Raw genomic sequence first — 13,503 nt, 5'->3', positions numbered from 1 at the left:
AGTGCAGTTCAGAAGCATGTCATCCTTTTTTGTGTGTGTATGCTGCAAATCCCTTTCCGAGTGGGTGTCATGTAAGAAAAAAAAACTGAAAAAAAAAACCAACCAATGAATATTTGAGACTTAAAATGGTACAGCCTCAGGCCCACTTAGAACTTAATAAGTAGCATGCAAAGTATATGAGTGCCAAATGAAAAAGTGTGTACATGTGTATTTCCGTGCGTGTATGTGTGTACGTGTTGAAGGATTACTGAGAAATACGCCAGAAGGTAAGACACCTGTAAGCCCTACCTACACTCAGTGGAGCAAAACCTATTAGACTTAGCACAAGATGTGTCCCTCAGACTGTGAACGTCTAGCAAGCAGCCACTGTGTAAAACTTGAGCCAACTCTTCCAGGCATCCAAGGACTATTTTGCACTGTGTATGAATATGTGAATTAGTCCAGTGATCACAAGCCTGGACGCTGCTACGCTGTAAGTGCAATAACAGAGATTAACTTAATGTTATTGTACATCTGGTAGACCAGTAACAAGAAATGCTGTGAGAAATGTCATACTGTGGAGTGAGGCTGGGAGAGCTGAATATTTTGGTTGCTAGGCTGTGAAGGGACCAAAAGAGAGAGCAGAAATTAACTTAGTTATTGTACATCTGAACGATAGGTAACAAGACATACTGTAAGAAATGCCACACAGTGGGACGAGGCTGGGAGAGCTGAATATTTTGGTTGCTAGGCTGTGAAGGGACCAAAGTGGGAAAGGATTCAAAAGGGTCACATAGGCAGTCACACAACACCATGCCTGTCTAAAACGTTTCAACTTTCCACTCAAAGAGACAGGCTTCTCTATCCAGTACTGTATAGTTACATTCTCGAATGTTGCCCAGTGTATGGTACTGACTTCATATTGATTTCTGTGTATTTTGGAGCATAGTGAAAACTGTTAGTGGCAGTTGGCAAAGACCAATCACTTCCATTTACAGTCTGAAGCAGTGTTCCTATTCAGGTAAGTACAGGTAGCATCTGTTCAATTGTTGTAAGAGACATCCAAAAGTACTGGCCCCTTACAGTGAGGAAACTCAAGTCAACTTTTCTCTGCAAAGTCACTCAGCAATCAAGGAGGAGGAGAACATTGTCATTCTCCAATGCAGAGTATGTTGAACTGATTTTCTTGCCATGCTTATCCAAGAATGGGTCTCCTTATCAAATTGGTTTGTTTGAATGGTGGAGAACTCCCATTCGGTCACTGTGGGATTAATATTGATTTAATCTAAAATTGTTAAATATGAGACAGATGGTGGCAGTTGGTGGGAGGAAGACCTTGAATTTTTAAAGCTCGGCTATCCTTTGTGTGCTCTCTCTCTCACTTCCTCGTCCCCTCACGTATAGATACGACATCACCATTTTTGACATAAGATTGAAATTCTGATTCGTTTTGTCCTACGTAATTGTACAAATAGTATAATGGAAAGTGAGCAGTATGTTTATGGAGGATATAGAAATAACTTTCAGACAAGAAATGTTCATTAGCCGTCATCTTCTTACTAACTCATGATGAATTAGTTATGCTCTAGTGTAGATTACCTTTTGTGAATATACTGTAGTTCTGCTGAAAAGACACTTTAAAATGCAACGGTGTCTTTCATAAAACTAATGTTTTACTATCAAAGAACAAAAGCTCTTTCTAGTTAAGGATGGGCAAGTTTTGCATTGTCAGTTAAACCGTTGTCTAATATTTAAGTACAAGTATTATTTAGTGTTCCATTTGTTATAAGTACCCAAACATTCATTTTCAGCCAGACTAAAAAGTGCTGTGGTTTCATTGTCCCTTCTGTCTTTCACAAGTTCCTATATGAAGACAATACCTTTTATACACGGTATCTACACAATTTTCTTCGTGTTCCATGAAAGTCTGATTAAAACAGATGTTGCATATAATTAATTCCTCTGGGTGAAAGATGATACTGATCGTGATAAATGAGACATGCTTCCCAGTGAACAATAAACGCTGTTTCTCCATCCTTATCGAAGGATCAGCACTAATATGCCATCAGTTAATTACAAAGGATTAAACAGAACTTCTTTAGTCACAGGAAATAAATGAAGGCCTTGTCCTCATCTATGCAGGTACTCCTTCCTGCGTTGAAGATGAGCGTGAAAGAGAAGTAAATGGAGATTTAGGGAGTAAAGTGTTCCCGCTATTATGACGCTCCAGAGTTCACGAGACGCTTTGTCTGTTTGCGCCGTTCTGTGTTGTTGTTTTGATCCCCTCCCTTACACGTAAGCAAACCCTTAAGCCTCTACAGAGACAGTCGAGAGCAAGGAAATCAATGCACTCCAACAGGGATGAAAGAAGCCTGGTCTTGGATAACCCTGGGTGTCTTAGTGTGCATTATTCATCAGACAGGAGAGGTAGTGTCGCCCACCGAATCCGCTACCTCGCTGGAGCCAGAGAGTGTAAAAGCTTAACCGTATCGCTCCCTAAATCTCAGAGCAGGAGTAATGCGACTCGTAGAAGTTAGCTCTCCGAGGCAGGTCGGGTATGATACAACACCTGAGGGATATCTGAAACGGGAGTGCTGAGCAAGGACTTATCAGCGTCGGTCCCAGTCCCAGAGCATGAGGTGTCAGGGGACAGAGACAGGTCGGAGTCATCCCAACAATAGATCGACTTGAAGGGCAATGTTGGGCATAGTTAAGTTAATTTAAAGGGGTTTTTCGTCTTTTTTGTAGGCTTACGTTGAAAGAAGAAAAACGATACTACAGCCACTTCGAACTTAATTCCAGTGCCAAAGTAATATCAAGTATATCAAGCAATGAGACAATGAAAGAAAATGTAAAGAAATACCATATTAGTATAGAGAATAAGCAATCACCCACACAAGTCTTTGATACAAATTGTAATTTTAGTTTGTTTTAAACACATTGCTGGTAATATAAAAATACATATCAATCGCAGCTATCGCTTTTCACAATTGGGTTGCCTTTTTTTGCAACCTCCAAGATATTAGTGAATGTATGCCAGATGAAACAGCATGAGAAAATATTTCAGACACTTATCACTCATTAAGTAACTACCTCCATCTGGCGCGCATGCATGCTTTCAAATACCCTGTCAGTTTTTTTTCACTCCTGTTCTACACCAGGTGGAATGGAACTTGTCATAGTCGTTTTGCGTTACTTGTCATTGATTCAAACCAGAGACTCATTTATACCTTGTGGTCACGGAAGACAACTTCCAAGATGTCATTCTTTTTCTTTGAAATACTCTCTCTCTCTCTCTCTCTCTCTCTCTCTCTCTCTCTCTCTCTCTCTCTCTCTCTCTCTCTCTCTCTCTCTCTGTCTTTAGACCATTTCCAAACAGTTGCACACCCTACTTTAATATAGATTTTTATTCATTAACAAATTTGTAAATAAATAAATAACCATACATGAATCACTGTGAATTTACTTTGAAGCCATCAGTGTGTGGCAGCAAGGTACAGGAGCATACTCATATACCTTTTGTGAGAGGCAGTAATAAAGGTTGGCGGCTGACTCACTCTGACTCAGACAAAGGTCTCTGATAGTAATCCCTGGTTGTGCATAGGTTTGGCAAATACGATCAAAGGAAAACTTTGAAATGTGTGTTGTTGTCTGAAACAAATACACAATTTGCAGTTGTAAGGATAAGTATCGTAGCTGCTAGACATCCATGGCTTGTTTCCCATCAAGGTCATAAACCTGAGAACCTGTACATCCGTGTACCTGTGGAACTTTTTCCCTTTTTGCTAGTTATATTTGAGATCCTGTTTTTGTATTGCATCTATGGAATGGCTTTTTTGTGTGTACTGGTATTTCTGAATAATTTCATAAACATGAAACCTACAGTCATAAACATGACACTGTGGCAATGCAGCCGACCTATCGGAGGTAATCCTAATCTGGGTTTATAACTCCACCCAACCACTATTTAACATTTGAAACAGCTATAATTGATTTATCTTGAAAAGAGTCTGGATTGTAACCCTCCTTTAAGAAGGGCAACGGCCTCCATTTCATGGTTCAGGAGCTTGCCTTTTCTAAGTGAAAAGACAGATTGGTTCAAGGTTAAACGGTTTAGCAAGACAGTCATTAGTGTGCAGCAAGTGGGAGCCAGGTGAGAGAGAAAAGGCACAACTCTTGATTTTTGGAGAGATATCTCACACAGACAATTGAGAGTTGAGGGGGAGGCAGGGGAGGGGGGAGGGCGCTGTCGATTACCGATATTGGACAAGAAACTTTTCAATTACAAGCATACAATGAAGTGTTTCATTCTCATAGTTTGCCATTAGGCATGGTAAGCATCCTATTTAGCACTGGTCAAATACACTGGTAGTTATCCAAGGGTGGCTTCAGATCTATTTTGCAATATATTCCTCTCAATGAATGAGCTGAAATAAATGAATGAGCTAAACTGATCCTGTTAAACAGGATGGAGCTTAACGCTCTTAACAACAATGAAAACTGTTTATGAAACACGATGAACCCCTAAGATGCCTGTGGCTTTAAGAAATTACTATAGAGCACATTCTGTCACTTTACTGGTTTGTATTTTATAAATAAATAAATAAAATCTGCTGAAATTGTGTTTGTCTTTTGGATTTCTGTCAGCTTTGACAAGCTGTTGATAATTTAAGCATCTCATTTATTGCCTCTAGGTGAACACAAATCATCAAATAGGGTTCGGTTGGAAGAAAAATGAATGTAGGGCCTAACAATGAATGCTAATGCAAACAACAAAATAGCTGAACACAAAAAAACGTATATAGACTATAAATATTAATAAATATAGACTATGCTTTTGCCATTAGTGAACAGAACAGAAGTGTGAATTGTGATACCTTGAATATGATATATGTCTAATGACATATGAATACATGGCCATAAAATGTTAGTCATGTTTAATGTGGTCCAATTAAGTAGGATTCTATGGCAACATGACCACCAAACAATGTTCAATTCAACAAGCCACGTATTATTCCTTCCCATTGCCTTCCCCAAAACCCAGCATGGGACTAATTAATTTAATTGTGACTTTTTCAATGATCTTCTATGAAAATGGTATTCTTTTAAAACCCATTTAGTACAATTGAAGGTTTTGACAGAATAATGGGCCTGTGGTACTAGCCCATAAGCTAAATGAAATCTAACATAGGCTAATATGCTAATCCTATTACTCACTAGGCTTGTATTTGAGATTGGTAGTTCATTCGCAATTGTTCACTGAATATGAATAAAAAGTGTATTCCAGCCGACTTTCTAAACTTTGCGGTAATAGCCAAGGCTTCATTAAGCAGGCAGGCTTGCCATTTTCTCACCTCGGCTATATCTATCCGTGACTTCAATAATGTTGTGTGTATCGGACTAATGGCAATCTATTTCCCAATTTGAGTGAACTTAATGGCGGGCCACCGCTGTTCCCGTAGACATACTGTACCTGTGTTTATGTCTAAGGCTGTCCCACCCTCGCTGCCCTCTGAGGTGTGGCTGTAGACTACTCTCCTTTACTAAGACGCTTTCAAACCGCAATACTTTGTAACCAAAGCTCATTACATGCTAGACTACATCGAATTAGCCTACAATTCAATTTAAACCTACTACTCGATTAGCCAGTTGTTCCCCTTTGTGTCTCTACACAGAGAAGGTAAAATAGTCAAAATCTCAACCTGTTTTTTTGTTAAATGGAATGACTATCTTTTCTATTCGAGGAACGGTCCGTAATGAACCTGCAGTGGGAGACGTCGCCACATGGAGCGTCCCGTGCCTTCCATACGACACCTCCAACGCGCTCGTGCAGTAGGGTTGTTCATGATCAAGTAGTCGCGTGGTTGGGGAAACAGGGCTGACAGTGCGCACTCTTCCCCATAGTTGTGTGCTAAATACGAAATCATTTGCGAATGAAAAGCAACAATTCAGCTGTAAGAGTTTTTGCTTGCGGGATTGTTTTCGTCGTGGCACGAAAATAGGGGTTTTCTGCTTCCCCTATTTATTTGGCGGTCGCGGATGTGAGTTCCTAGTAAAGACGGTATCAAGTGGTCTGTTGGACTGTCGCACTTCAGGCAGAATTCGAAGTGTTTTTTTTCCATCAATTCAAGAATAAATAAGAAGACAGTCTAGTAAATCAATTGCTCGTCTAGTATATCATTTCCAACTGTCAAACTCCACCGTTGGCATCGATGTTGGATTCTGCTGGGAAAATGAGAGAGATTATGCTTGGACCATGGATGTCGGGAAAAGAATAAGCGTTCCAAGAAATTCCAGTGAGCGTTCAGGTAACACAGACTGCTAACACCAACACATCTGTGTCCTCTGTAATCTTAAAACTGTACTATATTCTTCAGTTTGTTTTCTTTACCTGATATTTTGTCGTGGTTTCAAGTTCCTTCTAAAAGGTCGTTATGGTAGTGAGAGGAGGCTGGGATTGTTCTCACTTTTTGCTTATTTATTTAGCCTAAGTTACAAAGGGAGTGTTTATCTTTTGCACCAACGGCTGTTTTACTAGCAAATGCTTTCAAGCTTATTTATTTAAGTTACAAAGGGAGTGTTTATATTTTGCACCAACGGCTGTTTTACTGGCAAATGCTTTTAAAAATGTGTATAACTATAATATGGTGTGTTTTGTCACTTCATAATTTATTTATTCAAACCTTACTTAGACAGGTAATCATTCTGAGCAATGTAAAAAGGCTTGGCTCATACAAGATCCAACTTGAGGGACCCTCATATTCCTCTGTCATAAATGATCAATTGAAACATTTTTCTCTCACCTCCGCAATCTCGTTTAATTTCTCTCTCTCTCTCTCTCTCTCTCTCTCTCTCTCTCTCTCTCTCTCTCTCTCTCTCTCTCTCTGTCTCTCTTTTTCTCTTTCTTCCTCTCTCTCTCTTATTTAGTGATCTGCCTCTTAGTTTCTCAAAAACGACAAACGCCCAAACACCCTGTATGTAATATGTTTTTATTTATGAAAAGTCGGCTTCGTTGAAATACATTGTAGCAGTCTGGAACGCGTTTAGCATTTGTGAGCAACAGGGGATTGGACTGATTCAAATCAAAACATCTGTCCCTTTCTTTGATTGTCTGGAACTCCAAGCCTCCAGCCTGATTGTGGCTTCATTTCACAAACCCATTCTGTTTTATGCACTCGATTTAGTTATTCATGTGTAAAGTGTAAAGAGTCCATGCCATGGATAATATAGGGACCCCATGCTATTTCAGTCGCACAGAAGTGTCCTTATATAAACTGCATTTTTAATTATAGTGAATATATAGTGAGTCGCGCTTCATTCAAAAAAGTGTCAATCAGTTGGTCGACTTAAGAAATACGCACTTGTGACACCACAAACCAAAGCTGAACAAGCCACAATCTTGACACGTTGAATGACAAGCATCATAATGATGATGTCATCAACTGCCATCCCACCAAAGCCTCCAGGGTCTGAAAAGTAGGCTTCACAAACTTCCCATCACCCTCTGGAGAGAGAAGGACTTAGTATGTTATTGTTAATGTTGAGCACGATTACTGTCACGACTCTAGTTGAATCTGATGTTATTAAGGCCAGAAGACATGACTGCTGTCACTTTACTCTAGGTGGGTATTCATGGCTGGTTTGATATATGCATGTTGAATGATATCAAACGGATAGGGGGGTTCTTAGACTCCATTCTCCTTTTCATCTCTGTACGTTCAAAAACAAAGAACTTGAATGGAAAAAGATGAGCTTCCTTGAAAGTCAAAAGTTACACCCCTTGAGTGTGAACCCAACCATGAATTCCATTTGGAGTTGTAGAGAAAGGTATTAGCATCTAGAAATAGCTGCAGACCCAGGCAGCACTGTGTAGTGTGTGGAGCAGGCGGAGGGGGGGGGGGGGGGGACCCACTGACATATTTAGACGCTTCTTTCCTGTCACAGGGGACTGAGTACGAGCACATCAGAGCGCTCTCAGTGGGGTCTGTAAAGACGTAGAAGCTGGCATGTGTTATGTCATGCCTGTGGGTTGTGTGTGCTCAGATCAAAACACTATTAGTCTCTTTGTCTAGTGCCACTTTTTCACGGCAGTTTCTTGGCCAGGGATTATCTTGGCACTACTTCTGCCTTCGAGTCATGATGCGTTGGTGGCGAGGAAGAAAGAGAGAAGAAGTAACCGTTATATTTTGAAGGGAGTATCTTAATTACAGTTTCACTGCCTAATTAGGATCGACTGTCAACTTTCCGAACAGTCTGGCAGCTCAGTGAATTTTTTATATACATTCGAGTTGAATCAAAGTACACAGGATTGAGGGTAAAACTTCCTGTCGTCTTTCCCTACTGGACTCAACCGATCTACGCTGGCGAATGAATTTTAAATGACTTGAGGCACTTAGAGCGGTGAGATGAACATGGTGTGCGGGGGGTGCACTGATAGAGACGGTGTCTGTGGATCAAGTGAAGTCAAGGCCCAGCTGATTAAAGATGTAGTATTAGATGCCATGTTTTTTTCCTGCTCTTGTCTGTACGGAGGAGTGTGGGAGGCTGGATCATTCATGATTCAGGCTGGGAGGGAGTACTCATGCATTTTAGTGTGAATATCGTCATCTGGGCTCCTCAACAGCCAGGCCTCCAGGAGTGCTTTTCCACAAGTGCAATCTTGAAAGATTGATGGTTTTTGGGACTTTAAAGTATGGCCAGTCAAATCAACTGCCTATCTATACGTCTCTATATGAAGATGTACTGTGCATGGCTTTTTACACTTTCGTATCTTTATGTTCTCTACTGATACTATTTATTTGTTTATTTTTTTTTCGGTAGGCCTCATCCAGAAATTTGGAAACTCTGTTTAAGAATGACTCTATGTTTACATAAAACGTAATTATAGTTTTACATAAATAAAGGTCAGACTGAATGTATAGAGCAGTGCCTCTGAATTTGAGCTCACATGCTTTTGTGGGGCAAACAGACAATTTTCTGCCGTTGCCACCCTTCAGAAGTTTTCTCTGGTTCAACTGAGGCCCAGTTCGAGGCCAGATGGTATGAATCTGGTGTTTGGCTACATTCATCAAAAAGATCTAAAAGGCTCGATAAACCGAATGAATGAAACTCTAATGCCGTGCTCACCAGAAGGGCCCTACACTATCTTTAGTTTGAGATCTTGGCCTTATGTAGGCCTTCAGATAGTTTCTGGCACAAATTGTGGGGACAGCATAACAGACTCCGTATTGAAGGGGAGGCTGTAGCTCAGTGGTGCAGTTCAAGAGGTTGCAGGTTCAATCCACCCCATGTACAGTACATGTTATGGATAAAAGCGTCTCTGCCGGAGTGTGTTTGTTTTGTTCTCGAATTCACCAGGCAAACTTTAACGAGGCACAAAAAAACGCTCAATTCGTCTGAGCTTCGACCTCTATTTCTGTGAAATCACCTCTGTAACTTTGTCCACCGTACGATAAAAGAAAACTGCAGAGTTGCGTGCGAGCAAAGGGCTCGAGCAGAAGCGAGTTCCAAACCGCTAACCCATTACATCCGTAGGCCTCCTCGTTTGCCTGGAGGTTCTGCAAGTCCAAACTGATTCTCCTATCCACAGGTAGTGGGGCTTCGGATCAAAAAGAACATCCCGATTGCCCGGAGACACAGACAGTTCTGTAGCGTATGGGAGGCTAATGGAAGCACATTTACCATCATTAGAGGAGACAGAGATGGCTACACGTCAGGTTCCATTAGTGGCCATGTCCTGTGAGCAGGTTTGAGACGTCCAACAGGGATAAATCATGCTTCCTACGGGGACAACATCAGATACAATATATTCTCAGTCAACAGAGGACAATATGGCCTCCTGCGTTCAATGCTTTTTCCACATTGTGAAGGCCTCTATCAACTTGGTTCTTCTGTGTACACAAAGTCGAGTCTAGAACATTGTCGGTGTTGCGTTATCTTTCCCAGATCTCTGATCTAGAGTGACTTTGAATGAATATTGAAAACGAACGTGTCTGTATTTTCATGTTGTCGTTAATATTGTGTGAGTTCGCTTTTGCTGAAAACATTATCGTGACACACACTTTGATTTCGCGACACCATGCTAATGAATCATGTATCCACACTCCAGCAGCTTGAATGCAGTTCCATTTTTTTCCACATAATATCATTTGCTTTGCATTCAGAGCAGTGAACTATTGGAAGACTCACCTCGGGATGAAAGAAAAAAATTGTAGGCTTTGTAGCAACTGTATTAGGTCATGAGGGTAATTAATTTGTAGACGAAGTCAAGGAGGACTGAGGACACACCCCGACTGGCTCCCTCATCCGAGGATGAGACCTCTATGATCAAAAGGCCGTCTTTCATCCCCCTCTCCTAACCCTGTGTCTGACGTCTCGTGTATCAGGCTTCTCAGTAATAGAGATCAAGAGATAGCTGTCAAAGGTGTTACCTGGCTCCAAGAATACCAGATAGCAGGCAACTCTACAGGAAAGGGGTTTTAGTTCCCATCTCCTCCCAGATCACTCAAGTATTTAATTCATCTGTATGTGTAAATGTTGTCTTTTCTAAACGTCAGACATCCATGTAGATGAAACGTCCTACCGTAGATGACTAAATTCTAACAAAAGAAACCATTTTTGTCTGAGATATCATAACATGCCCTTTGTTCAAACAGTCATGAGGAGAGTTCTACGTTTAGTCTAAAGCTTCTAATGACTCATGTTAAGCTATGTTGTCTCACCCTGTTTACATTAGTAGCTTTTCACAACAGCAGCTATTAGTGCACGTATGATCCCATAAGTTGTAATAATTTCTTTGTGGTTCCAATTATCATTAGGTATTGTTTTTAACTGTCTGGTGGCTGGTCCATTGGAGTGATAGGGACAAATAATCAGGTTGTTAGATGTTTTATTGTTTTACTTGAAAGAATTTCTAACCCAAGAAACTGGGTTGAGTCATTTGATATTGTGTTTTTTTTTACACCAACTTGTAAACCTTGTATACCCCTCAAATGAGGGGGAATACCCACTTAATTTGCTGTAACTTGGTATTCAAGGTGAGGTCTCAGGGATTTACTAGCAAAAACCCCCAGTTACTCTTGACATTTGCATCCAAATAACTGCCTGATAACTTTGAACAAATATGACACTTGGAGCCCGATCACCATAACGAGATTCATGAGGAAAAATGTTGTCTTTAATGTTTCATCACATACAGAATGGAGGTTGCAGGCGAACGTGTCAGGGATACAGTTGATGTATTCAAATGAGCATCGGTATGCTTAAAAGAAGCTCACAGATAGAAGCTGTACCGTCAGAGCTGATAAGTGGAAATATAGCAGCTTTTTCTGTGGCTGACTGCCCAGGATTTGGGGTAAAATGGTGATATTCTGCATATCCAAACTCTCAAATAAATTAGTTTCAGGAAGATGAGGAGCGCGTACTCTGGACTCGATTGTCAATCTGTAAGACCGGACACTTCCTGATTTTGATGCTTGTCTGTTTAAACAGAGCCCATCCCTTCCTCTGTCGATTAGCCAAAACTAGCAACTGCTGGTGACATGGAATCAACTGCTGCATTCGTAAATCTAACATTGTTTAAAAGGAATACATGTTGTGCTACAGCAGCAATGAACACAAAGACACAGAGTATTCCCTCATTAAACTACATCAGTGTTCATGAGAGCCTCCTTTGCCATGTTATTAGTTTGGTATTTATTTTATTGGTTTGTGATTTTGAGTTTTAAGAAGTTGAGAATTTCATTTGGGCTTTTAAGAAAAACAATTGCCTCAGTTTCCCAGAGGGTTGAGCATGGCTCTCATCTTCAATACTAAGATGTTAATGTGAGCAATGCATCAGCTTAACTGAATAAAAACCCATCATGTTTTACTACAATATTCCAGCCTTTTGTAAAAGTGTTCAAAGTGAGTAATAGTCTTCATGCAATAATAATTCGGTTTAGATTGTGCTGAGAGAGTAATGTGTGTGCATGTCTCTATATTATCGAATAAAGAGACACCAGAAAGGGTTTGTCTGTTATAGAAATATTTACTTTCCTGGGGCTATTTTAAAATAACTGCAGTACAATCATTCTCATGGGTAAAAACGTACATACATAGTAGTAAAATAACATGTAGAAAGTAAGCTGTGGACAAGGAGGGAGTACAAAGGCTTAACAAAACAAAATGATACCTGTAAGACTTTAAAGATGAGATGAATTTTCATCTTCCCCTTGTCCTTTTCGTCTCGGAATCGTTGCCTGGGGAACATGGACAATTACTGTCCTTGTGATTTAAAACACCCGGACTGACCAGTGACCACACGTGCTGAATGTCTAATGTGCTCTCTGAATGTCTAATGTGCTCTCTCTGTTTCTCTCTCTCTTTTTCTCTCTCTATTTTCTCTGTCTTTCTCTCTCTGTCTCTCTCTGTCTCTCTCTCTCTCTCTCTCTCTCTCTCTCTCTGTCTCTCTCCCTTTCTGTCTGTCTCTCTCTCTGTCTGTCTCTCTCTCTTTCTCTTTGTTTTCCTCTATATCTCTCTTTGTCTCTCTACCTCTTTGTCTCTCTCTCTCTCTACCACTCTGTCTGCTCTTCTTTGCTTTGACAAAAGGCCAGAAAAGGTGCCGGAAAGGACAAATCAGAGATTCTACATACCTGTGATTGACCCAAACAGTTCAAATGGAGTTGCTATGGAAACTGATGCTGCTGTTTTCATTGGTGGAGCCTCTTGCAGGTAAGAACCTTCAGATAATTTTTTTGGGGGGCTATATCCGCTGCTTTTAGTAAAAGTTGCGTTCCTTGTTTCCATACTTTGTTTGAGACCAAACTAAACTATTCTGTCAAATTGAATCTCGGACCACGTTTTGTCTGAGGTTCAATCTGATGAACTGAACTCCATTGACCATTCTGTTCTCGAGGCAGAACAAGTTGTGCACTTGCTAAGTGAACACTGTTCTTTATCCTCCCTGTGAATCCTGATATGAGAGAGAATGTGGGGTTAGAAGTATCTTAGACAGCCTTATCCGCTGTTAGATTGTGCAGTCATTCATTAGAAGCGCGGCACAATTGATACCCTAATTGAGACTACGCCGACCGAACGAGAGCCCTTCCATTGATCTAGTTTTAATGAGGCGGCCTAATTTCTCTCTCTTACAAGACGGAAGGGTCAAACACCATGCTCCAGTAGTTGTCGGTATTAGATGACTACACGAAGAGGAATCTGGTTTTCCATCAGAGGTTCCATGGAGGAATGTCCTTGGGTAACTGCCTCTCCTCAGAGTCAGACTCCACCATCACAGTTGGGATTTGAAAACAATTAGAGCGCGCCACAGTCGGGCGCCCGGCAACAGCAGGTTGGTGTATAGATATCCCTCTACACCAATTAGCACCACTTATCACTGGATCCAGTGTGCATCGGTGGCTGGCTAATGAGGGTGGTGGTGGTGAGGGAGGGAGGGAGGCGGGAGTGACTCAACAAGGGATTAGTAATCTCACAGGTTTTTGTACCCTGAACATGTGCTCCTAACATATAGATTAGAAACACGTA

The 13,503-nt window shown here is 40.9% G+C and overlaps 1 protein-coding gene across 1 annotated transcript in view; it reads left to right on the top strand.

Moving 5' to 3' along the window:
* The first annotated feature begins 5,859 nt into the window (after positions 1–5,859).
* The window catches only part of cntn3a.1 (contactin 3a, tandem duplicate 1), a 58,268-nt gene continuing 50,624 nt past the window's right edge, over positions 5,860–13,503 (top strand). Inside the window, exons 1-2 of the mRNA XM_084680226.1 lie at positions 5,860–6,287; positions 12,568–12,690. Coding sequence (XP_084536352.1) covers positions 12,636–12,690 — 55 coding nt within the window. The 5' untranslated portion in view covers positions 5,860–6,287; positions 12,568–12,635. The remainder of the gene's footprint in view (positions 6,288–12,567; positions 12,691–13,503) is intronic.

Source organism: Hypomesus nipponensis, chromosome 18, assembly GCF_054491055.1.
Source record: "Hypomesus nipponensis isolate SF chromosome 18, ASM5449105v1, whole genome shotgun sequence".
Taxonomy (NCBI): Eukaryota; Metazoa; Chordata; class Actinopteri; order Osmeriformes; family Osmeridae; genus Hypomesus; species Hypomesus nipponensis.
The sequence above is the reverse complement of the archived record's forward strand: the minus strand, read 5'-3'. Positions and strand labels throughout refer to the sequence as shown.